We start from the raw sequence: 25026 nt of genomic DNA, 5'->3' as shown, positions 1-25026 counted from the left end.
TAACTGAAAATAAATGAATAGTTCCTATGTGTATAATACATATTTATCTATTTTACTTATGCCTTTATTCCAGCAACTTGCAACATCTGAGGTACAATTTGTTACATTACTTTTGTTTTTTGCAGCACAGGCAGGTGAAGTGACTTCCTCAGGGTCACACAGTGGTGTCAGTACCAGGATTTGAATTGACAAGCTCCGGGTTTACTGAAATATTACTGAAAAAAAAAACGAAAACGGGCAAATAGGGCTATGCATACCATTATCCAACCCGCTATATCCTAAATACAGGAGCCAATAAGTAGATATGTATATATACAGTATATATATATATATATATATATATATATATATATATATATATATATATATATATATGTGTGAATGTATGTATGTATATATGTATGTCTATATTTATATCTATATATATATGTAGATATGTAAATTTGTATATGTATATATATGTATATGTGGATGTGTATATGTATATATATGTACTAGCAAAATACCCGCGCTTCGCAGCGGAGAAGTAGTGTGTTAAAGAGGTTATGTAAACATATATATACATAAAAATACTGTATATACATAAATATATACATATACACATCCACATATATATACATATATCAACATATATATACACATACATATATATATATATATATATATATATATATATATATATATATATATATATATATATATATATATATATATATATACACACACATGCAGACACATATACATATATATACATATACATATTTGTATATCTACATATATATAAACATATATACATATATATACATATTTGTATATCTACATACATACACATATATCTATCTATCTATCTATCTCTCTCTCTCTCTCTCTCTCTCTCTCTCTATATATATATATATATATACACACATATATATATACAGATACATATATATATAGCTGATTACCCAGTGGATTCGCTCAGTGAGTGCAAGAGAAAAAAATAAAATGTATGTATAAAATAAGTTTAATTGCCAAATTTATTTTTCCACAAATAAAGAGCACTTACAATAACATAGAAATCAATATAAACAACATTAACATCATTATCATTTGAGAATATGAAGTAATATATAAGAAGCACATTGCATATAAATATAAATTATTAAACATTAAAATGTTCTTCTATAAAACACTACCGTGGCTATTCGTTTGTCTGTCCAGGATTTGAAATCAGCTGTTGCTCGCAAACCGTTTCACCTATTGACTTGAAATTTGGTACACAGATAGTACGTCACGTCTACTATTCGCTTTCCCACACATATGAACACATATATATATATATATATATATATATATATATATATATATATACACACATACATATACAGACACATACACATATATACATATACATACATAGTGCGTTGCAACACGGGCTGTGATTGTTACATGGGAGGGAGACAACAAATCACAGCTTCCCGCTTTCTAATCGGGCTTGTGATTGCTGCTTTGACGGATGCCCAGATGCCGACGAAAGAAGAGAAGCAGCGGGACGCTAGGGTCAAGAGCTGCTCATTAAGCAACAAGCGCATCAACGTCTGAGCAAACGAATGTTAAACGTACAGAGAAAGAGGATAAATACTATGAATGGTCATGTCAAGTGTATTCACTCCACGTTATCGTGCAGTGCGCTGTTACTGGTATTTTGATAAAAGAATCTGAATAACATATAAGAAGCGTATAAATTATTAAACAGTAAAACATTAACATTTAAGAAGTAAAGATACATTGAGTACTACTGTAGTGCTTTCGGGTATAGTACATTTTTTGTTTGCCCATTACATGCATAAATGTATACATTTTTTGGTGTACCTACCCAAGAACACGCGACATGACCCGGCAGTTAAAAATTTATCGCTCCAGCAATTTTAACTCTGTTACAAAGTCATCTAAAATGGTATTGCAAACGGCAGCGGGAGCGTTTCTATAAACTCAATTTAAACTTACTGTTTACACCGTGCTTTGAAGATGCATAGTATGCGACACGTGTTTCGCCGTAATTGTGGGCTCATCAGGAGTACACAGTCACTGCACTCCCTTACGGGAATCGATCCTCGGACGTAGAGGCGAAGCCCCTAACGTTGTGCCACGGCGTGAGGTTCGTTCATTTGACAGCATGTAGATCGGGGTAATTACATTGCAGGCATTCGTAGTCTGATTCACAATCTGATTGTATGGGTGGTTACCTACCAGGTAACGCTTGTGGTTGGTGAGCAAGTCGGGTAACTTCTGCCATGGTGCCCTCTTTCAGTTGCGAGAAGCAGATCATACAATGGTTGAAATAGTTTAATATATATAGCAAAATCACCGCGCTTCACAGGGGCGAATATGGTATTGCAAACGGCAGCGTTTCTATAAACTTAAAGTTACGGTTTATACCGTGCCTTGTTTCATATTCTTTTCCTACCTTATCAATAGTGTAATGTGTTTTTTGAACAGGTTTGATTCATGGAAGTGATCACTCCTGCTGCGTTCAGTCACTTCACGTGAGCCACTCTCTTGTGTGATGTTGCGATGTCCACGGGTTTATTTAATGTTAGCTAAGACCCGGCAGTTAAAAGTTTCTCGCTACAGCAATTTTAACTCTGTTACAAAGTGATGCAAACTGTCGTTTATACCTCGTGTCTTCTCATTAAACTTGTATCTCGCGAATATGGCATTGCAAACGGCAGCGGGAGCGTTTCTATAAAGTTAAGGTTACGGTTTACACCGTGCTTTTTTATACCTCGTGTCTCCTCATTAAACTTGTATCTCGCGAATATGGTATTGCAAACGGCAGCGGGAGCGTTTGTATAAAGTTAATTTAGACTTACGGTTTACACCGTGCTTTTTTATACCTCGTGTCTTATGAAGATGCTTGTATGCGTCACTCACTCGCTTCTTATTGTTTCGCTGCCTTGTCAATTGTGTAATGAATGTTTTCTTCTGCGCTCTTTGGGGCTCCTCCTTCTTTTCTACGTACTGAGTTCACAGTCAGTTCACGTGATTACGTGGGAGGCGTGATGACGCGACACGCAACTCAGTCTCCTACGGCCATCTTGCTGCCTACCATTACAGTATATGGACAAAAAAGAGGTTCCAGTTATGACCATTACGCGTATAATTTTGAAATGAAAACTGCCTAACTTTTGTAAGTAAGCTGTAAGGAATGAGCCTGCCAAATTTCAGCCTTCCACCTACACGGGAAGTTGGAGAATTAGTGATGAGTGAGTCAGTCAGTCAGTGAGTGAGTCAGTCAGTCAGTCAGTCAGTCAGTGAGGGCTTTGCCTTTTATTATTATAGATATGTAGATATGTGTATATGTAGATATGTGTATATAAGTATATATGTTTATATATATATATGTTTACATAACCTCTTTAACACACTACTTCTCCGCTGCGAAGCGCGGGTATTTTGCTAGTATATATATATAAATATGGGCTCATCAGGCATACACGCTCACTGCACTCCCTCTCGGGAATCGAACCTCAGACGTCAGCGGCGAAGCCCCTAACGTTGCGCCACGACGTGTGGTTCGTTTATTTGACAGCATGTAGATCGGGGCAATTACATTCATGGCATTCGTAGTCTGTGTCACAATCTGATTGTATGGGTGGTCACCTACCACTCAATGAATAAATAAATAAATTATATATAACTAGGCCCATGTATATATATTCACTAAGCCGCCGACAAGTAGCCACCCATGGAAAGCATGCCGGAAGGGGCATGGATTCAATAAGCTGCCGACAAGTAAGACGCCCATGGCACGCAGGAAGGAGCCACGCCCACCAACTCTAAGATCATTGGATATGAGGACAACTCGCAGAGCCACGCCCACCAACTCGGACTCGACGACTCGGAAAAAACGCTCTCATTTATGTTTGTCTGTGCTACAGTACACATGCACCTCTGAGCCACGTTGACTTTTCGGTTACGACGCACGACTGCGTGCACCATAGCAAACTGTTTTACACGCTACATACAGCAATTCGCATCCGCGACAAACATGCGTCTTCTTAGATGGTCATGCAGTAACACGAAAGACGTTTCCCCGCCCACCAACACTCCTTTTTCTCCGGCCCGCATCTACCCTCGCTCCCGAGGCATTCACACTGCCTGGTCATGTGCCCGGACGCAAAAACTCACCGATCACCCAGTTACTCCCTTTCGTCTGTGCTAGGAGTCCACATGCACCTCTGAGCCACGCTGACTTTTCATTATTCTTTTCAGTTACGACACCTGACCGCGTCCACCATCGAAAACCATGAGAAAGGAACAACTAAGCCCCCGCCCAGAAACTCTACCCCTCCTCCCAAATGATCGGGAACGCACCTCAGAGCACTGCCCGCCAACTCGAACAGCTCATCAAACACATACTCACTTGCTTTGCTCTGTGCTGCTGTCCAAATCCAGTTGTAAGCCACGATGACTGTTCATTTGCCTTCCATGGCCACCGCTTCAAATGTATTTCATGGAAACAACACTTCTTTCAATGTTATAAAGATTCCTGCATCAAGTAACTGCACGCGCGATACACTGAATGGATCAACGTGTGTCTACCCCGGCGCAGAGAGGCGTGGGTAAGCCGTTGAACCCCATTCGTGCTGCAATCCGGGGAATTCCCAGTATGTGCGAGCCATACGCTCACACTGATTACGTCCCTGCCCTTTGTACACACCTCCAACCCCCCCCAACCCCCTCACTACCGTGGTCGGGTGTCTTGGTGGATTATATATAGAAAAGCAGCCAAAACCGCAAAGAACAATGAAAAGTCTACGTGACTCACAGGTGCATGTGGACTGTGCAAAGAGGAAAACGACTCAGGTGACGAGTTGGGGGTGAGCACATGAGCAGGCAGGGCATACTGCAGACTAGCATGACGGAGGGGCGGAATGGGCGTCCTTCGCATCTCCTCCCGTTCCACCCTCCGTGCCCGAGCGCCGTCCACCCCCATCCCTCACTCTGGGAGGAGAAGCCGCGATGGCGGTCTGCCAGTTTTCAGTCACGGACAATTGTATGTTGGTTCATTCCGTGCATTGTTACAATGTTACTTTTCTCCCTGTGCTTAAAGATCATTTAAAAAGCGGCCTGATTATGCGGCGTATGGTACGCCGCGGGTTGGCTAGTTAAATATATTCAGTCAAATGTGTTATTCTAATATACCTTAGCTGTAACTGTTCAGTTAAAGTTTTGTTTTTAAAATTAATATTTTTCACTGAATTGTGAAATGAGTTTTAAACATACAGTTTCCAGTTCATTTTATTAAAAATTTCCAAGGCTCAATGGCACTAATATTATTTTGTGAAACATACATATTTTGTATGTCTGAATAAAGGGTAGCATTTCCTATTTTGGTCAGTTTATACTGTAGATCCATAACCAAGTCAAGTCAAGTCAAGTTGGGCAGCATGCACTGGTACAGCGCGTTGCCACAGCCACCTCATGACAAAACAGCTCAGGATCCTGGTTGGCAACCCCGCAAACAGACACACAGTCCAATCCCACCCTCCAGAAATGACCTTTCTTCTGCTACAGCCAGGTGTTACGTGGGTGACCCCTTGGCCTGGTCCAGCCACTCGGGTGCCCAACAACGAGGATCCTATGAGATGGATCACCCTCGGGGAATCGTGCCACATGGCCTTAGTGCCACAACTGACGCTCCCTCACAATGCAGGTAATGTGCCTCATTCAGGACTCCGTGAGCAACACAAAGTCAAACCAGAGGTACCCAAGGATTCTCCGGAGAGACAAAGCACCAAAGGAGTACAGTCTTCGTCTCAGGTCATGAGTAGCATCCATGTCTCACAACCATTTAGCAAGACAAGAAGCACCAGGTCTCTGAAGACCATTTTTTAGAGACATCGGGAGTGCCACACAACCCTTTCCAATAACCACATGACCTCCAGTCTGTCTCTTCACTTCATAGGAAGAGTCACCATAGACATTAATGTCACTGCCAAGGTAAGTAAACCTCTCGAAGAGGTCGACACTCTCTCCACAGAAAGATACACTGCTGATGTCTGTGGCCAAGAGGACATTAAAGGCCTGGCTCTTGGTTTTTATCAGGACACTCACAAGCCCAGATACTCAGACTCCTCATTCATTCTCTCGAGAGCCCCCATTAGAGCCTCCATCGACTCTGCAAAAATCACAGCATCATCAGCAAAGTCAAGATCAGTGAATGTTTCTTCACTAACAGATGCCCCACAGCCGCTGGACCCTACAACCCTGCCCAACACCCAGTGCATGCAGGCATTGAACAGAGTAGGAGCAGAACACACCGCTGACCAACCCCAGAATCAACTGGGAAAACACAGAGGTTCTGCCTCCACGTTGCAGAGCAATCACAGTACCAGTGTACAGGCTGATCCATAACCACTGCACATATTAAAGTAATATTTTTCTTTCCCACACCTTATTAAATTAACAAAAAATAAAAGTATTTGTTGGTTGACTTAATTCATTTAGCTGCTTCTTTAATTAAACAATGCTGGCAGGATGGTTAGTGGTGCTCTCTCATGGTTCCTGTGCCTGGGGATCAGATGTTCTTCATGTGGACTTTGTGTGTTTTTCCTCTTTCTGTGCCAGTGCCACCAGCAGCTTTTCAAACACTTGCTAAGTAAGGAAACTGTGCCAGTGTGTGTGTGCATTGAGAGCTCAGTAATGTTTCATGGAGCAACCAAGGGAACCCTAGGAGGATGTAAGTCCCCTTTAAAAATGTAAAAGAATCTAGCGAACATGCCAAATACATCAAGATATACAAGCGAGGTGACGTGTACCACCACCCTCTGCATTATTTGACCATTGAATATGAATAAAATATAGAAAAGAAAGTTTCCTTTCCTTCAGAGGGAAGCGATTTCTTCGATTCTGGAAATGGTTATCTTAAATAGATAAAATCTCGATTGTCTGCTGCACTCCATATTTCTGTTCTGCACTTTTATTTCTGATCCTCACCCTCCTCTTTCTAGCACAGGCACCGGCTTCAACCTGTGTTAAGTTTAAATATTTGAACGGTAAATCTCACCTCCGATAAGAAAATTTATTTAAGGGAATTCATCTTATACCTCCTGATATAAATAATGAATTATATTAAAATTGTATATGCCGCACACGAGTTAAAACATCAGCATTTTTCATGTGTTATGTGTTATTGATTGGTTTCTAAAGCCGCCTTCCCCTCCGTGTCCGACTCCATCCACCCGGTGTGCCCCACGGCAAGAGGGCGTGACAGCAGAGCCAACCGCTTTGCAGCAGAAGGGGCGAGTCAGTTGTATATATAGCGCCATGGCATCCCTGGAGTTCACACTGCTGATTGCTGACTGATAGACTTGTGTCGGTCGTTTCTCCAGGTCTGAACTATTCCTCATCTCAGACATGCCACTAAGAAGAAAACAATCCTCCAGCGTTTCCTCCTATCTCATCAATGGCAGGGGTACTGGTGTTGGTAGAGGTTTAACTGCTACTGGATCTTTTGGAGAATTAGGTGGTGGTTTTGGTGGTGGTGGTTTTGGTGGTGGTGGTTTTGGTGGTGGTGGTGGTGGTAGTTTTGGTGGTGGTAGTTTTGTTGGTGTTAGTGGTGGTGGTGGTGGTTTTGGTGGTGGTTATGGTGGTGGTGGTGGTGGTTTTGGTGTGGGTGGTATTGGTGGTGGTTATGGTGGTAGTAGTTTTGCTGGTAGTGGTTTTCTTTGTGGTTATGGTGGTGGTATGGGTGCTGGTGGTGGTTTTGGTGTGGATGGTGGCGCTGGTGGAGGTTTTTTCTCAAGTAGCAGCATCAGTGGTGTCCCGTTTATGTTAAATGAAAAGCAGCAGATGCAGAGTCTGAACGACAGACTGGCCACCTATCTCGATAAGGTGCGCACACTTGAAGCAACCAACAAGGACCTGGAGAACAAGCTCAAGAATTTCCGCACAAGCAAAGTGGTGAGCAGGGATTTCACCTTGTACCAGGAGCAGCTGAAGCCCCTCCGTGACCAGGTATGCATACTGTGTGCAATGTTTAAATCTAAGATTTGAATCCAAGACCTCACACAGCAGCTACAGGTTGGTGTGACCTTCTCAGGTTTTAGGTAAATCGAGTCTGAGGGTCGTTATGTGAAATTAGTGACCATAACCCTGGAGAAGAGATGTAAGTATACAAGATGTTATAATCACTGGTAGAGTATCCAGTAAGGGCTGTATTCTGATTAAATTTATCAACCCAAAGATATCTTATTCACGATGCTCAGTAGAACATTTAAAATGTCTTCTAAACTATACACACTGTAAAGAAGATGCTTCTTATTTAATATTGTTTCTTTAAGATCTCACCAGCATCATAAAACAATTGTAATTTTCTCAGTTTGAGTTTATTTTTTACATCAATACTAATTAAGTCTTAGTACCTGCTCTGCTTGGATATGCAAGACCACCAAGATTATAAAAGTAATTGAAGTATAAGAACATCCCCACCTGTGCCTTTACTGGGGGTCTCTCATAAAAGAAGAATATGAGGAACCAAAGCTGATAGGGGCGCAATGTTAGTGCATTGGGGGAACGTGGGAAAAATATTTAGTCTCCTCCTTCCTCCGTCATATAAAATATTAAGGAAAGAACAAAATAAAACTTCAAAAAAGTTTAATCAAATGTTTTGAATTAAATGTGGAGTTTCATGAAAATAAGTTTTGAACGTGAGATATTTAACTTTTGTGAAAGACGATGACATTATTTCAGAATCATGAAGAGGAAAACTGACATTAAAACACTGGGTAAAATATGTGTAGGTTATTAATTTATTTAATTAAATGTGCATTTAGTGTAAAGTGCTTTAAATGGATTGCCGCGTGAATATATAGGCATCTCAGCCGAAGTGAGTCATTTTCTAATGCGCTTATTCCACAACAGAGTCGCGGCGGTGCAGGTGCCGATCCCAGCTGGCACAGGGCGCAAGGCAGGAACAATCCCTGGACAGGGCGCTGCTCAGAGAAAGTTTACGTTTTATTGTTTTAAATGCTATTTTCATTAAATTGTTTTGTAATATTAATGTCAGAATGCATACATTGAATTCTATAATATTTGGCAAATGTGATGTTTTCGAGTCTTTGATTTTACAATGTATAAACATATAACTGGTAATATGACACTAATATCTAACCTTGCAATTTATATTCTTACGTTAATTTTTACAACTGGGAACTTGAATGTCACTATCAAAACTTGAAAAATGTTCTTATAAATATTACTCATATTGGAAATCTTATCATGCAATCACGTTGGATAATCTCTTTGGATAGGTTTTTGCTCTGAGTAGATTTCTTTTTGGTTAATTTCGTTGACAAAACATCTTCTTTTATAATTTTGGCTCTTTAATTTCAATAGACAGAAACGCCAAGCTTGATTGTGTCATTTGTGACATACGGTAGTTGAACTCATACATTAACGGAGGATTCGTTACCAGACACCCGTCAAATAAGCCGTTAACGTACTCGCGGACTGTCAGAGCGAATATAAACGAATACACCGTACGAACACCATTTTCCTTTTTAATCTGAATAAAGCAAAATGAAGCCCACTGCGACAACTTTGACTGTAATCCTGGTAGGAAATGGACCAAACTGCAGAGGACGAAAGCCCGTCGGCCTGGGAGTCACTTAATCAGGTTAAGCCCCTCACAAATATCACGTCCGTAATGACACATTACTGGGTTGTGTGGTTCTCGTAGATCCACTGCTTGAGAAAGAACATTTTCGAGGGATCTTTGCATATAAAATTGGTTGTTTGGGCTCTGAAAAGGTTCCTTATTTGTGGACGAAACAGAAATCTTTAATATACAGTCGGCTAACTAGCAGGATACTGACAGATCAAGACCACCTGAACTTGTGTTATCCTGTGTGAGAGAGTCATTTTAAACTCAGTAAGCTATTGATATTTCACAAATCTGCAATCATCTCTTTATGGTTATTTTATTTACCTTTTCACAGATCTAAATAAATGAACGGTTCTTTCTGGAACCTTCATGTGGGCGGTTCTTTTCGGAACCAGAAATGGTCACCCAATGGCATCGCTATGAAGAACCACTTTGGCACATTTATTTTTAAGAGGTCATCAAGTCACTGATGATGGGGGGAACAACAGAGGACGAGATTTTCGGAGTTTTAACATAAGTTTCAAAATAAGCCCATTTGACAGATGGTTGGTTATACTTGGCAAAAAATCAGTAGAAATGTATTGAAAGTTTATCGTCTCAGCCATGTTGTCGTGTAGCCACAATTTTACGTTGCCACATCTATGTCAATAATAATAATCATAATAATAATAATGGGCGGCGCTGTGGCAGAGTTGTAGAGCTGCTCCCTCGCAGTAAGGAGACCTGGGTTCGCTTCCCGGGTCCTCCCTGCGTGGAGATTGCATGTTCTCCCTGTGTTAGCGTGGGTTTCCACCGGGTGCTCCGGTGTCCTCCAAACGTCCAAAGACATGCAGGTTTTGTGCATAAATTGTGTGTGTGTGTGTGTCTGTGTGTGTGCCCTGCGGTGGGCTGGCGTCCTGCCTGGGGTTTGTTTCTGCCTTGCTCCCTGTGTTGGCTCCTGTGACCCTGTGTTAGGATATAGCGGGTTGGAAAAAGACTGACTGAATAATAATATAATTTTAGGAATAATAGTAGTAGTAATTTTGTTGAAGTTGCTTCGATGCTATCGATGTTGTAACTAATACTTTTTTGCCCTTTCTCACCATTTTTATTTCAGGTCATTGCCTTTGCAATTTGCATTACATTGTAACGGGCGGCACAGTGGCGCAGTGGTAGCACTGCTGCCTCGCAGGAAGGAGACCTGGGTTTGCTTCCCAGGTCCTCCCTATGTGGAGTTTGCATGTTCTCCCCGTGTCCGCATGGGTTTCCTCCGGTCGCTCCGGTTTCCTCCCACAGTCCAAAGACGTGCAGGTTAGGTGGATTGGCGATTCTAAATTGGCCCTGGTGAGTGTGTGTGAACTGCAGTGGGTTGGCACCCTGCCTGGGATTGGTTCCTGCCTTGTGCAATGTGTTGGCTGGGATTGGCTCCAGCAGACCCCCGTGACCCTGTGTTCGGTTTCAGCCGGTTGGAAAATGGATGGGTGCTTTATTGTTTTAAAGTTAAATATTTTTATAGTATTTACATTGTATTCCATAACGCTGAAAAATCTATCTAGTTCATATCTCTCAATTTTGTGAAGCCTGTACAACACCACCTACTGTTTTTGAGTTAAGCACATCATCTCGTGCCTATTAAGGATATACAGGGGTCGTGATGAATGGGGGCAGATATTACTATTGTGAAATCTTGCTGGTTTCCCACTCTTACTATTTAAAAGCCCTGCTGGTTCGTGTGGCTAATCAACAACTCCAGACTGGCCCAGTGTGGGTGGGAATGTCCTCTGCTGTGGTCTTGACCTGCCTATATGGCACCTGCTGCTGGTGGGATAGGCTTTAGCTCTCTATGATCCTGTAAAATAAAAACAGGTTCATTAAATGAGTGCCTGACCTTTAATGGTGGCGCTGTATTCTGTACATTAAGAGTTAAAGGACTGCAGCGGGTGTGTTTTGTTACTCTAACATTGTAAATATCCTAAAGGAGTATTTAGAATTAAAATGTACCATGTGAGGAGTGTACTTTTATTTCACACTATTTGTGGGGAATCAGTTTTCTATTACAAAGTTTTATAATATTTTTTATCTGCTACTATTAAATATAAGTAATAATGTTTGTAAACAATTTCAGCTATAACAGACCTGAACACCTCTCGTGTTGCTATTGACGGCTTCCATTTTTACTCTTGTCAGATAATTGCTGCCATCATTGAGAATTCTCGCCTGGCCCTGAAGATTGGTAATGCTCAGCTGGCTGCTGATGACTTCAGAAAAAAGTAAGAACCCCTAAGGTTTATTCTTCTTAAATTGTTTATTTACTTACTTCATGCAATTTTCTCATGCAAGCAAAGTTTTGTGTTTTATTGTTTTAGCTGCAGCTGTAATAATTCACACTGTGGTATAAAATACTGTAACACCCTCAAGCTTAGTTCATTGCTTTATTGTTAAAGGGGTCACAGTCCACCCCTGGAGCATCAGGTATTAAACAGGATAGAGCCCTGGATGGAGCTTCAGTACACTGCAGGGCTCACCTTTCTACAAAAGTCACTCACAGAGGGCCAGTTTGTATAAGCTGGTGTGGTGAGGGAGTTAAAGTGGAGTGGAAAGAGACACCCACAAGCCCCCCACACACACACACACTTATGGTGCATGATGGTCCACACAGGGACGGTGAGCAGACCCTCTGGAGAGTACATCAGTGAGGCAGCTGTGCTTACCACTGCACTACCATACTGCTCAGCCTTTAACATGCAGAATATATATACAGAATCTTATTAAACTCTGATTTGCATATTTTTATTAATATTTTACGAGGAACATTCAAAAAGTTCTGGCACTTTTCTTAACTCTATTTATTAAGAATTTCAAAAACAAATGCCATCACTTTTCTACATACTCACCTTCATTTGCGATGCAGTTTTCCCAGCATTGAACAAACTTTTTAATGCCCAATTACTACTCCTCTCACCTTCACCTTTTCCAACGACAATACAAAACTGCGGAAATGTTTTGATGGTCCTTCATAGGAAACCTGTTAATTAATCTTCATACCTCAGTTTATTTTCTCACAGCCGTTCTTAAAAGCAATCCAATGGTAATACCACTTTATTCTTCTCAGATATGAGACCGAGTACATCATTCGCCAGACTGTGGAGGCTGACATCCTCAATCTGAAGAGTCTGAAGGAAGAATACGATTCCCACCAAACCAGCAACAATCAGGAAGTTGAAGCTTTGAAAAAAGAGATTGAAGAAATGACGAAACAGCATGGACAGGTATGCTTCCTAGGGTCATGTGCTCCTCCTGGGTGCCAACATCCCTCTGCCAGGCTTCCCATTTGGAAACCGTCAGGGCTGTATGGGAGTTGAAGATTTGTTGGGTAGCTCTGTATGGGGTCTTCGGGTGCCACTGGGAGGGAGGCTCTCTTGTCACTGGGAGGTTCTGTTGACCCAGAACTGCTTCCTGGATGTAATGTGACAGCACTGGATGAACTACCAGGTCCAGTATAAAGGAAGCTGCTGTACTTCATCCACGACAATGCTTACCTGGGAGGAGTGAAGGAAGGAACAAAAGAGAAGAGAATTCTATTGTGCTTGTGTTTATCTGCAATTGTGAGAGAAGAAACCTGTTGAAGGTATTTTAAATTGCATTAATATTCTTCTTTGATCCTGGAATTGGTGTCTGAGGTGCTGCAAACACTAAAAATGTGTTTGTGTGTGTGTGTGTATATATATACATACTGTCGCATGAAAAAATATGGGAACGCCTCTGAATTCTTTGGATTTTTCTTTATCATTGGCTGAGCTTTCAAAGTAGCAACTTCCTTTTAATATATGACATGCCTAATGGTAACAGTAGTATTTCAACAGATACATTAAGTTTATTGGATTAACAGAAAATATGCAATATGCATCATAACAAAATTAAACAGGTGCATAAAATTGGGCACCCCAACAGAAATATGACATCAATACTTAGTTGAGCCTCCTTTTGCCTCTTGATGCATCCTATAGCCTTTGATGAGTGTCTGGATTCTGGATGGAGGTATTTCTGTCCATTCTTCCACACAAAATCTCTCCAGTTCAGCTCAATTTGATGGCTGCCAAGCATGGACAGCCTGCTTCAAATCATCCCATAGATTGTAGATGATATTCAAGTCAGGGGACTGTGACGGCCATTTCAGAACATTGTACTTCTCCCTCTGCATGAATGCCATTGCTGATTTCGAACTGTGTTTTGAGTCATTGTCTTGTTGGAATATCCAACCCCTGCATAACTTTGTGACTGATATTTGAACATTATTCTAAAGAATTTGTTGCTATTGGGTTGAATTCATCCGACCCTCAACTTTAATAAGGGCCCCAATCCCTGAACTAGCCACACAGCCCCACAGCATGATGGCACCTCCACCAAATTTGACAGTAGGTAGCAGGTGTTTTAGTTGGAATGCAGTGTTCTTCTTGCCTTGCAAAGCACTTTTTTATTCTGATCAAATAACTCAATTTTTGTCTCATCAGTCCAAAGCACTTTGTTCCAAAATGAATCTGGTTTGTCTAAATGAGCATTGGCATACAACAAGCGACTCTGTTTGTGGCGTCAGTGCAGAAAGGGCTTCTTTCTCATCACCCTGCCAGACAGATGTTCTTTGTGCAAATTGCGCTGAATTGTAGAAGGATGTACAGATACACCATCTGCAGCAAGATGTTCTTGCAGATCTTTGCAGGTGATCTGTGGGTTGTCTGTCACCATTCTCACAATCCTGCTCATATGCCGCTCCTGTATTTTTGTTGGCCTGCCAGACTTGCTGGGTTTAACAGCAACTGTGCCTATGGCCTTCCATTTCCTGATTCTATTCCTTACAGTTGAAACTGACAGTTTAAACCTCTTAGAGAGCTTTTTGTAGCCTTCCCCTAAACCATGACACTCAACAATTTTTGTTTTCAGATCTTTTGAGATTGTCTTTGAGGATCCCGTGCTGTCACTCTTCAGAGGAGAGTCAAAGGGGAGCACAACTTGCAATTGGCCACCTTAAATACCTTTATATCTCATGATTGTCTATGAAGTTCAAGGCTTAACAAGATAGTCCAACCAATTTGGTGTTGCAAGTAATCCGCATTGAGTAGTGACAGGCATTCAAATCAGCAAAATTACAAGGGGACCCACATTTTTGCACAGCCAGTTTTTCTCATTTGATTTAATTTCATACAACTAAATACGGCGTCACTAGAAACCCCAAATACTCAGATGTTCCTTGGAAATGAAAGACGTACCACTGTTATCTTTTTTGTTGAAAAGAGAGTCAATTATTATGCAGGCTGAGAGGAGTTCCCAAACTTTTTCATATGGCTGTATATCTATGTATATACTGTATATACAAACACTCACACATATATACATAAATAAGAGAGAGAGACACACACACAAAGGTTTTAATCACACCTTTGAAATTGTACGCCTATTTATTTAAACCAAGCTTTTGCTGAAATTAACAATGGCCTATAAATATTCAAAGTTAATGCTAGATCTACTAGATGATGGCACATTGCTAAGTTTAAATAGTGGACATCAAGGATGTCATCATAATGCTTCCCACTTTTTCTCTGCTCTTTAGAGTGTGAGTATCCTGAAACAGGAGATGTCCGGCACCGTGAGTGTGGACGTCACCACCACTGAAAGCCCAGATCTGAAACAGATTTTAGATGACTTACGTGCAGAGTATGAAGACATCGTTCGTAGAAACAAGGAGGATCTTGAGATGTGGTTCAACAAGCAGGTGAGTGGCAGACAAGTCCTCACAATCCTGGTGTACATTCTGGGGTGGCTGCTCCACTTGGGTTTGGAGACCTTTTCGGAAAATATTAATTTTCTGTTTTTATTTTTAAATTCAGTATGTACATAAGTTTCAGTTATTAGAGAATTTTTATCCTCAGCAGAATGGCAAGTCATGACATTATTGCTTTGAAGGAGCATTTGCTTCACGTCTTACCATATAACTCAATTTTGAATTTTCTCTATTGACCTTCTAAAAAACAGTTTGTGTTCAAGTGATCTGCTGGACTCAGTTTATTGTAATTTCAGAGCTGATGGATAGTCTTGTAGAGGCAACATAAGACATCTTCAAATGTAATTAGATTATATATACACACATAACTATGAGAGACACACACACAAACACATACATAAATTATTGACACCTTTGAAATTGTACGTCCATTTATTTAAACGAGGCTATTGCTTAAATCAACAGTTGATTTTGTGCTGAATCCCAATAAAGCATAAGCCACCAATCCTGCCACTTCCTCAACCTTCTAATTCAAAATGATGGTGACAAACTGTTAGGCCCCTGGAAAAAGCAGGCCAGAAGGGCAAAGAAATCAGGTCCTGGGGATAGAAGTGAGTCAAGACAAAGCTAAAGCTTGTTACTGGGACACCTGAAAACCAAGTGTGAAAAAAAATTAAACTTGAATTTGAGAAACAGACGTTAGTCTTTTAGCCAAGTTGAACTTTGTTTGAACATGTAGTTGGTCTTATCTTATCTTTGTCTTATCTGCAAACTTTGACAATATGGAAGTCAATTTGGCAAACATTTATACCCTATGACCTGCAACATCCCACAGGTCACAACCCGAATTTCACATCCGCAACTCCACAAAATGCCAAAATGAATTCTATGATTGAAATAACATTCAATGATAAATATAATAAGTAGTAAACAATGTTTCTCAATGTGGAAAAATAGACAAGTATAACACAGGGGACAGTAAAGCATATTATACATCATAATCCACAAATGTTTGGAGAATCAATACTAATTGCAGTTGTTCAGAGCAGATCCAAAATATCTGAGGCCTCAGGATCTGACAAACCTGCCCTTAACCTGCCACTGCTCCAGGGGTGCTGTACAAGAGCTGACCCTGTGCTCAGACCCCAAGGGGTATGCGATAATTACATTTCATTGTACCTGTTAATGATAATATTGTTATTATTATTATGTTTTTGGAGTTCTGGGATAAAACCCCATTTCCAGATACCCTGTCTTTATCCAAAATTGAGGTTAACTCATAATATAATAGCATTTCAAAAGGCTTTCAATTCTTGGTTTTCAGGTGAATTCATGTTTCAGCTTCTTCTTGACTGTTGTGTTTTGGTTCTTGAAAAGGATTTGATGAAAGTCTTTTTGCACTCCATGTTTTGAATTTGGACTTATCTTCTCTCCTGATCCTTTTCTCTTCTTGCTCCGATGTGGTATACTTAAATGTACAAAAAACTTAATTGCCAAACAGTCTTCCTCGTAGAGCTTAGCATAATTACGCCAATGAACAAATAACGAGACTTGCTGTCACAGAACTGGGCCTCCATGTTGAGGTGCACACAATGCTCTGATGCACACAGTCTCACAAACGTAGAGAAACATGAAGCAAGATGGAATATCTTCTAAAAATGTACAAAGCTGAAGGTCTCTTTGTGTTTTATTCCAGTATACAAATCCATATTGTTAAACTAATCTCTGCCAAATTTTGCACATATTCTCCATTTGTATTTCTGTATTTCCCAAGTTTTTCCACTTCGACATCTTTATGTAATGATCCCACGTGAGCTTTATAATGGAAGTAACTACAGGAGGAATTTTTTGGAACTTATCAAGGGTAAGGAAAGTTGCTCCCTTTATACAATAAAAATGCAGGAAGAAAATCACACTGTCATATACATATAAATAAGAAGTAAATAGATAGACACAATGGCGCACATTTAGTGTCCCCCATTTCTTGAGTACACATTCACACAGTATACTCAACATCCATATCCATACTCCTACTGGTATATACAAATACACAAAGTTGGACTCCAATTATGTCAACTGATGACTCAATGGCGCCACCCCTCTGTGCTCTCCAGCTCCTGCACTCCCACTCAGTACTGTCCTGTTTCTTATCCACAGGTGGAAACTAAGCAAGCAGCAGCCATCCAGGAAACAGATGTCAGTGAAAGCTCAAAGATAGAAGTGACGGAGCTTCGCCATCAGAACCAGAGCCTACAGACAGAGATGGACACCTTGCTGGTCTCTGTGAGTAACTTATTGTGTCTGCATGTCTCTGATGACAGAGGTGTGGTGCTGTGTGGTGCTACAATTCCTCACTGTGTCACACTGAGCAAGTCATTTAATCTTTATATGTGAGAAAACATTAAATATTTTGATACATTACATTGGATAAGGTGTCAACCAAATGTACAATAATAATATTTTAATAAGATTTGTTCACTCTGATTGCCATCAAAAGACACATTTCCACTGAGGAAAAACAAAGTTCTGTCTAATCTAATGTGATCTAATCTAATTATTAAGAAAATCATGCATCTTCTGCTTTTTAAAATTGAAATGAAGTCTTAATGGAACTCCATAACACCTCCATCTTTTGCAGATGTCACCGGCCCATTCCAGGACACAGTGCTTCATTTTTTTATTATTTTATTTTCCATCCAGAAAGGCGCCTTGGAGGATAACCTGGCAGCAGTGAATGGCCGCTATCAGATGGAACTTCACCGTTACGCTGCCTTGGTGGGCACCATGGAGGGGGAGTTGATGAGCATCCGGAACAGCATAACCTCCCAGTCTGAGGACTACAGGAACCTTCTGAACATCAAAGAGAAACTGGAGAAGGAGATCGCCACGTACAAGCTGCTGCTGGAAGGAGTGGAGCTGGGCGCTGGCGGAGCCTCGTCTGCCATGTGAGCTTCTCTTCTGTTTCCTGATCTCCTCTGCTCTCTTTTACTTTGTTAGAGATGGAAGGCATAGAGACCAATAAGGAATTCATTTCTCAAAATTACACCTTCATGAAAACTGAAAAAGAATATAATATATAAAATTGAGATTCTTTTCTTTAATTTAGAGCCAGGAATTTAAAGCCTGATGCCACATTGAATATGGTTATGGCAAGATATTACGCATATTAAAAATATATTCTTTCCGTAATTGTCAATAATTTTACAACTTTTAGATGGCATGGCTTTGCAGAGAATTTTAGAGAAGAATAGACAACTTGTCTCTTTGTTCTGCTTCCACATTTGTTTACACCTCAAGTTAATGTGCTCTGAAGGCACTAAGACCCCTCATGAGTCTACATTTTCATGTATTGCCCTCCAAGGCCATGACACACTTGAGATGGCAAACCTTCTACACAACATCCATACAGAACACATCACCCATTCACTTTTACACGACACACAAGAACTTTTTGAGACAATCTGACTTTAGCCTGCTGCTGCCAACTTAGCACACATCAGCCTTTCTGATGTATCCCATAGAAACAGAGACCCTTGAATTAGCTAAGTGTCTGTCCACAACTATTTCACCTCATGTAAGAACAGCTCAAAATTCATTAAAGAAAGAAAGATACCAGTTGACAAAATTTCCATAAAACACGCCACATCATTGCAATGGCTAAACATCTGTCTAATGTCCTCAAAGCTCACTTTTTCCAATGAAGTGTTAAATGTTCATTTGATGATTACATTACACAGGCAGAGATTCAGCAACATACGTCACCCTTCAGAAGGTTAATATTCACTGAATGCCCCCATTACACGCAAGGATCCACTCAAAAAGATGTCAAACTCCCAACTGATGTTGACATGGCAGTCAACACACCTCACTTTACACACAAGAACCTGCACTACCCAATGCCTAGAAAACAATCATTAGAGGACACAACTTCCATCCAGTGTGCGCATTATAGGTGGCCTCTCAGTCAGCGACTAAGGGCCTAAAAAACCAAGACGATCCATCAAAGAGCCTGTCCACCTGTCCTGCCCCATGAGCCTTAATGGACTTGCATGTTTCTGCTCTGTCCTTTCACCTTCCAAGTGAACAGATAAGACAGCACTGCTGTTGGGTAAAACTGGACAGAAGTTGGGAGGAACACTTGGTCACCTTAATATAGAGCTACATTATTTTAGCAACAGAATGGCATCTGAAGATAACCCCACAAACTCACTGCTCTTCTCAACCTCAACCCACTTGTCATTTCTCATCTTCAAGTGAATTCCACTAAGTTAGCCAAGTGCTCACAGTGTGATATAGAGAGACATTCTAATTAATTACTAAATAAGTGCCTGTACCCAGAATCCACAGTGCTGCGCATACGCCAGTCTCACATTCACTTCAGAGGTTTATTTGGGATCAACTTTAGACAAATGTTTATTTCTGAACCCAACGCCCAAGACCCTGACTTTCCAACAATGAAATGAACCTTTAAAGGTTTTTGTGGACTGTTCAATGTACTGATTCAAAGTAGTGTGATAACTCTGAAAGTGCATCTCTTTTTACTCTGGCATAGCGGGCACCCTCATCAACCACATGGTTTGGGGGTCTCCAAGCCCAACACACCTTTCACTCTGGATCTCCACAGAGAAAGTTACAAAAGATATACTGAAATTATAAAAAGGAGCAAATATTTTCTGCATTTTTTAGGCTGAAACACTGATGTATTGTGTCAAGTGACATAACAGACAACAGACAGGCAAACTTGAGAAAATCTGCTTCAGTTAGCGAGTAGAAAATGAAGAAAGAAATTGTGATAAGAAAATGTCTTAGCGCTGCTCAAATCAACAACTGGCACAGCAGGCCATTCCCAAACTAGCAAAGGTAACATTTGTGCTTAAAGCATAAGTGGACCAGGAAACTGAAGAAATGTTGTCTGTGTCATAAACAGAGCAGATTACTAACTGAGGAAAAAGCTGAGGAGCAAATAATAAAAAGAGTGGAAAAGTGTGAAATGCAGGAAATTGTCAAAGATTTCTTAGGATCCTATTAGTACAGGGATGGGTTCACTGTGTTCTTTCTTTTGTTTCTCTAGATTTTCACTGCAGTTATTCTAAGGATTATTAATTTTTCTGTCTGAAGTGTCCAGATTTGGACTATTTAACAGTTAAATTATTATTGTCATTTTTGTTGTTTCTGATTGAGATTCCTTTCCATGAATACTTCTGTGTTGTTTACAAACAAATGCACCATTGTTAGGAACTGTCTTGACATTTGAAACCAAGAAAGCTTAATTCACACTGCAGCTTCATTCACATTGTTCATTCATATGTGACACAGATCTGAATTGTTGTAGAGGTGTGACCATGGAATCAAATATTTACACTACACTGATATTGACTATTTGACATCCAGATCATTCACAGGGCTCTCTCCAGTCCTGTATCCTCTCCTTTGGGTCATTTGTCACTATGTAGAGGAAACCAGAAGGGAAAATGTGCTGAAACCAACAGCTCTGATCTTTCATTTCTTTATTCTGTTCACACACGGCGTGCAGTGAAATGATGTGATGCTGTGGAGCAACCTGACCTGTGGGGCACAATCAGGACAGACAGATTTGAATCAGGTCGAAAAACAGAAACGAGTTAAAAATCAGGATAAAGTCTCTTAACTACTGTGAGAACAAAGAGTTAAAAGGCTTGCACGTTTTCAGAAAAGTAATTTTTTATGGTAACAACAGCATCAAAAATGTTAAATGTGTTACAATAGTAAATAATGGATGTAAAATCAAGGTTCTATTGTAAATGATTTTATCAGTGAGGTTCCCTAAATCCATTATTGGTTGGGGGGGTAAATTCAGTGCTGTGCTATTGTCTCTTAAAAGGTAGCAGAAATAGGGGGTCCGGGTGTAATGGACCTTAAACGAGCCTTCAAGAGGTTAGTATGAGAAACGTCATCTTTAGATTAGGCATGGCGTCTAAAAGGAAATGATGTTTGTACAGAGAAAAATGTACACTGAATATTATCTCTCTCACTCACTATATGTATGTGTATATCTGTATACAGTAAACATGTGTGTGTGTACATTTATGAAAATATATTATATATACACTGTGTGTACAATACCTGTCTATTGCATATACTGTAGCATATTTTACATCTATCTTTCTGCAGAATAGCATGCAAGGGTATGTGTGTTTATTTATTTATGTATGTATTTATTTATTTAAACTGAGTTGTGTGATTAACTGTTGTGTGTATGTTGATTCTGTCACCAAAACCGGAGTTAGAGTCCTTGTATGTGTGCATACCTGGCCAATACATCTGATTCTGATATACAGTATGTATATATATATATATATCTACAACTAAAGCCTTTGACTGAATGTTAATAATCTTATGCATGTTTTCCTTTTATTCATAGCAGTGGCAGTGTTACACAAACCATAGAGGTAACCAAAGGTAAGATGTTTGTTTTCAACCCTACTGTGTATATTGGAATTGAAAGAAAAAATTCAAATGTACTCAAAGAAAGCGAAAAATTCAAGTAATTTCAAGTTCAAGTAGTGACATCAGTGCTGTATTACAGAAACACTTACTGCTCCTCTGAACTTCACGAATTGATCAGCACAGTTATATTTACTTAAAATTAAACACACACACAAATAAAATCATATATATATAAAAATGTGTGTTTGTGTGTATCTGTGTTAAAGAGTGCTCTATGCTATGCACTTACAATCTAATTGAATTTTTTTTATTCATGTGAACTAATATAATATAATATAATATAATATAATATAATATAATATAATATAATATAATATAATATATATAATATAATATAATATACAGGCGGTACGGTTGCGTAGTGGTAGCGCTGCTGCCTCGCAGTAAGGAGACTCAGGTTCGCTTCCCGTGTCCTCCCTGCGTGGAGTTTGCTGTTCTCCCCGTGTCTGTGTGGGTTTCCTCCCACAGTCCAAAGACATGCAGGTTAGGTACATTGGCGATCCTAAATTGTCCCAAGTGTGTGCCCTGCGGTGGGCTGGTGCCCTGCCCGTGGTTTGTTTCCTGCATTGCGCCCTGTGTTGGTTAAGATTGGCTCCAGCAGACCCTCGTGACCCTGTAATTAGGATATAGCGGGTTGGAAAATGGATGGATGGATGAATAGATGGATGGGTAATAATATACACAATGGAAATCGGTGCTTCCTCAAGGCTTCAGTACGCTGGTTTTTAATCCATAATGTGGTCCATGCCAATGTGGTATTTGTGTGATCTCCATGTTTCCATGTAGGTTTCCCCCTACATACTCGACTTATGTTAGTTTGCTGTGCTTTTCCAAAATGGTTTTGTGTGTGCAGGAGTGGGCTCAGTAATGGATTGGCACATCTTTAGTGCTGCTTTGTAACTTCTGCCCATACTTCTGAGACAAGCTGTGGCTCAATTTAAATTTGATTAAGTAAGTTTGTAAATGATATATTATAACACAGACTATTACTTCTTGGACATACATGGGGTGAGAGTTATGGGGGCTGACAGTCGTGAGGCGGTGCTGGAAGTGAAGCTCCACAGCAGTCTGATGGTCGATTTCAGAAGATCTCAGTTGTTACACCGGCATACGCAGCACAAACCTGACACAGTGTCTGAAGCAAGTGGAGTTTCTGTTATTTTAGGTGTTACACAGCACCAATGTTTTTGTCCTCCATTTTTTAATAACAGCCTTCTCAGACCTGCGTAATGCAATGGAGGGGCGTAGGGCTTTCATTTCTTAACAAAGCAGATTATTCAAACAAATTAAACAATGAGTGATGAACAACACAGCAGAGCATAACATTCTGAAATGCAAATAATAAAAAGTTAACTAAGCAAGAAACAAACTAAGTAGAATAAGTCATCTTTTAAAGACAGGCAATGGTATTTATAAAGCATATGCGCAGGTTACTGGGTTACACAAATAAAAAAATAAATAAATAAAAAGATTGTGAATCAGCCAATGATAATTTGGTGTTGTGTTTCACAGAAAAAACACTCTGTATACATTACTAATTACAAAAATAAATGAATTAATTAAGCAATGTATTTATTTCAATATCCAGTATTGCCCTGTCAAGCCCCCCTCTGTTCACCTTCACACCCCTTTGACTTCTCGGCTGCTCCTCTAACGTTGTCTTTCTCTACTGTGCACAGAGGTGAAGACAGAAGTCAAGTAATAACACAATGGAGACCTCAACTCCATCATCAGAGAGAAGATGAGGCTCAGCAGGTGACTTCTTGGACCTTTAAAACAATTGCAACGTGGATAGAAAGAGAAGCGTCTTCACTTGGCTTGGGTTTTTAGGTCCTGCTTGGTTTGGGGAATTTTCTTGGCTCTTGTGCTACTTGGGAAGGCAATGCTAGAATCCTGTGTGACAATAAAGAATTATGCAGCATATAATGTAATGTCAATGTGTTTTTTTTTAATTGTGCTGGACAGCATACTTTATACTGTAGAGCTTCTGTCAAAGTAGCTGCACAGGTAGTTGGTCTGTTTGCAAAGCACTGCTGCTTGGTGCACCTCTTATGGTGCCATTGGGGCAACTTCAAGCTCATCAGGTGGTAGACCCCATAGATGTCTTGCCCCTTTATCCCCAGAACACCTCCAGGTGGTGAGACAGTAAGAAGGACGTCTCCCTGCTGTCCCCTAATCTGCATATCTTTGGAAAGTGAAAGGAAACCACTGAAGACACAGAGAGAACATGCAAACTCCACACACACTCTTAATGCTTCTTTAATGGCAGATTGTGTTTCTTTACTGGGTTGCAGTTCATCGTAGAATTATTACTTGATAAGGCATCATTTCATTTTGGGATTGGTTCTTTATATATGAAGGCAGTTCATTGTGCTTTGAAAATAAAATAACTTCCTAATACATGGAAAAAAATCAAAATCTTTAATGTATTGTACTCTACCTAGCAGAACACTAACAAATTAAAAAAACAGGACTTAGCCTGAATTATTGTATACAGCAAGAGTCCTTTTAAAATCATGAAGCCATCATTATTTCAGAAATCTTATACCATCTATTCATGGTAATTTACTCTATGGAGTCTGTTACAGATCTAAATAAATAAAAGTTTGTTTCTGAAACCTTCATGTGAATGGATATTTTGGGACATAAAAATGGTTCCCCTATGGCGTCGCTCTCAAGATCCAGTCTGGCTCCTTTGCTGACTCACGTAACTCACACACATTAAGTGTTACTGTATCGGCTTCACTGAAGGGGCACTCTCTGAGTACAAACAAAATATATATCATTTTTGGAAAAAGATGTAAAACAATAACAAATGATTAGCTTTAAAACGACAAAACACATGACACTGGTGTTACGAGAATAATTTATTTATACATACATATATATATGACATATTAATATATAAATCTTAACCTGCACCTTTCTCATGGCACTTTCACACAGCCTTACAAGCTAAAAGACTGACGGTGTGAACTGAAGCCATAAATCATATACTTCTGTGTGTAATCTATTGGTTTAAATGTGACACTATTGGTTTATGAATATTTACTATTGGTTTGCGTGCGTGCTTAATTGGTTTGCGTGCGTACAATACTGATTTCATTCATATCAACTATATTGGTTCGTGTCCGTA

General features: G+C 40.0%; 1 protein-coding gene across 1 annotated transcript in view; it reads left to right on the top strand.

Moving 5' to 3' along the window:
• Positions 1–23816, top strand: part of LOC114642378 (keratin, type 1 cytoskeletal 11-like) — a 102905-nt gene extending 79089 nt beyond the window's left edge. Inside the window, exons 2-10 of the mRNA XM_051920933.1 lie at positions 7511–7544; positions 7767–8001; positions 11816–11898; positions 12741–12897; positions 15234–15395; positions 17562–17687; positions 18105–18349; positions 21805–21842; positions 23570–23816. Coding sequence (XP_051776893.1) covers positions 7816–8001; positions 11816–11898; positions 12741–12897; positions 15234–15395; positions 17562–17687; positions 18105–18349; positions 21805–21842; positions 23570–23592 — 1020 coding nt within the window. The 5' untranslated portion in view covers positions 7511–7544; positions 7767–7815 and the 3' untranslated portion in view covers positions 23593–23816. The remainder of the gene's footprint in view (positions 1–7510; positions 7545–7766; positions 8002–11815; positions 11899–12740; positions 12898–15233; positions 15396–17561; positions 17688–18104; positions 18350–21804; positions 21843–23569) is intronic.
• Positions 23817–25026: the final 1210 nt, after the last annotated feature.

Source organism: Erpetoichthys calabaricus, chromosome 17 (genome assembly GCF_900747795.2).
Source record: "Erpetoichthys calabaricus chromosome 17, fErpCal1.3, whole genome shotgun sequence".
NCBI classification, from domain to species: domain Eukaryota; kingdom Metazoa; phylum Chordata; class Cladistia; order Polypteriformes; family Polypteridae; genus Erpetoichthys; species Erpetoichthys calabaricus.
This window is presented reverse-complemented; position numbering and strand designations above follow the sequence as displayed.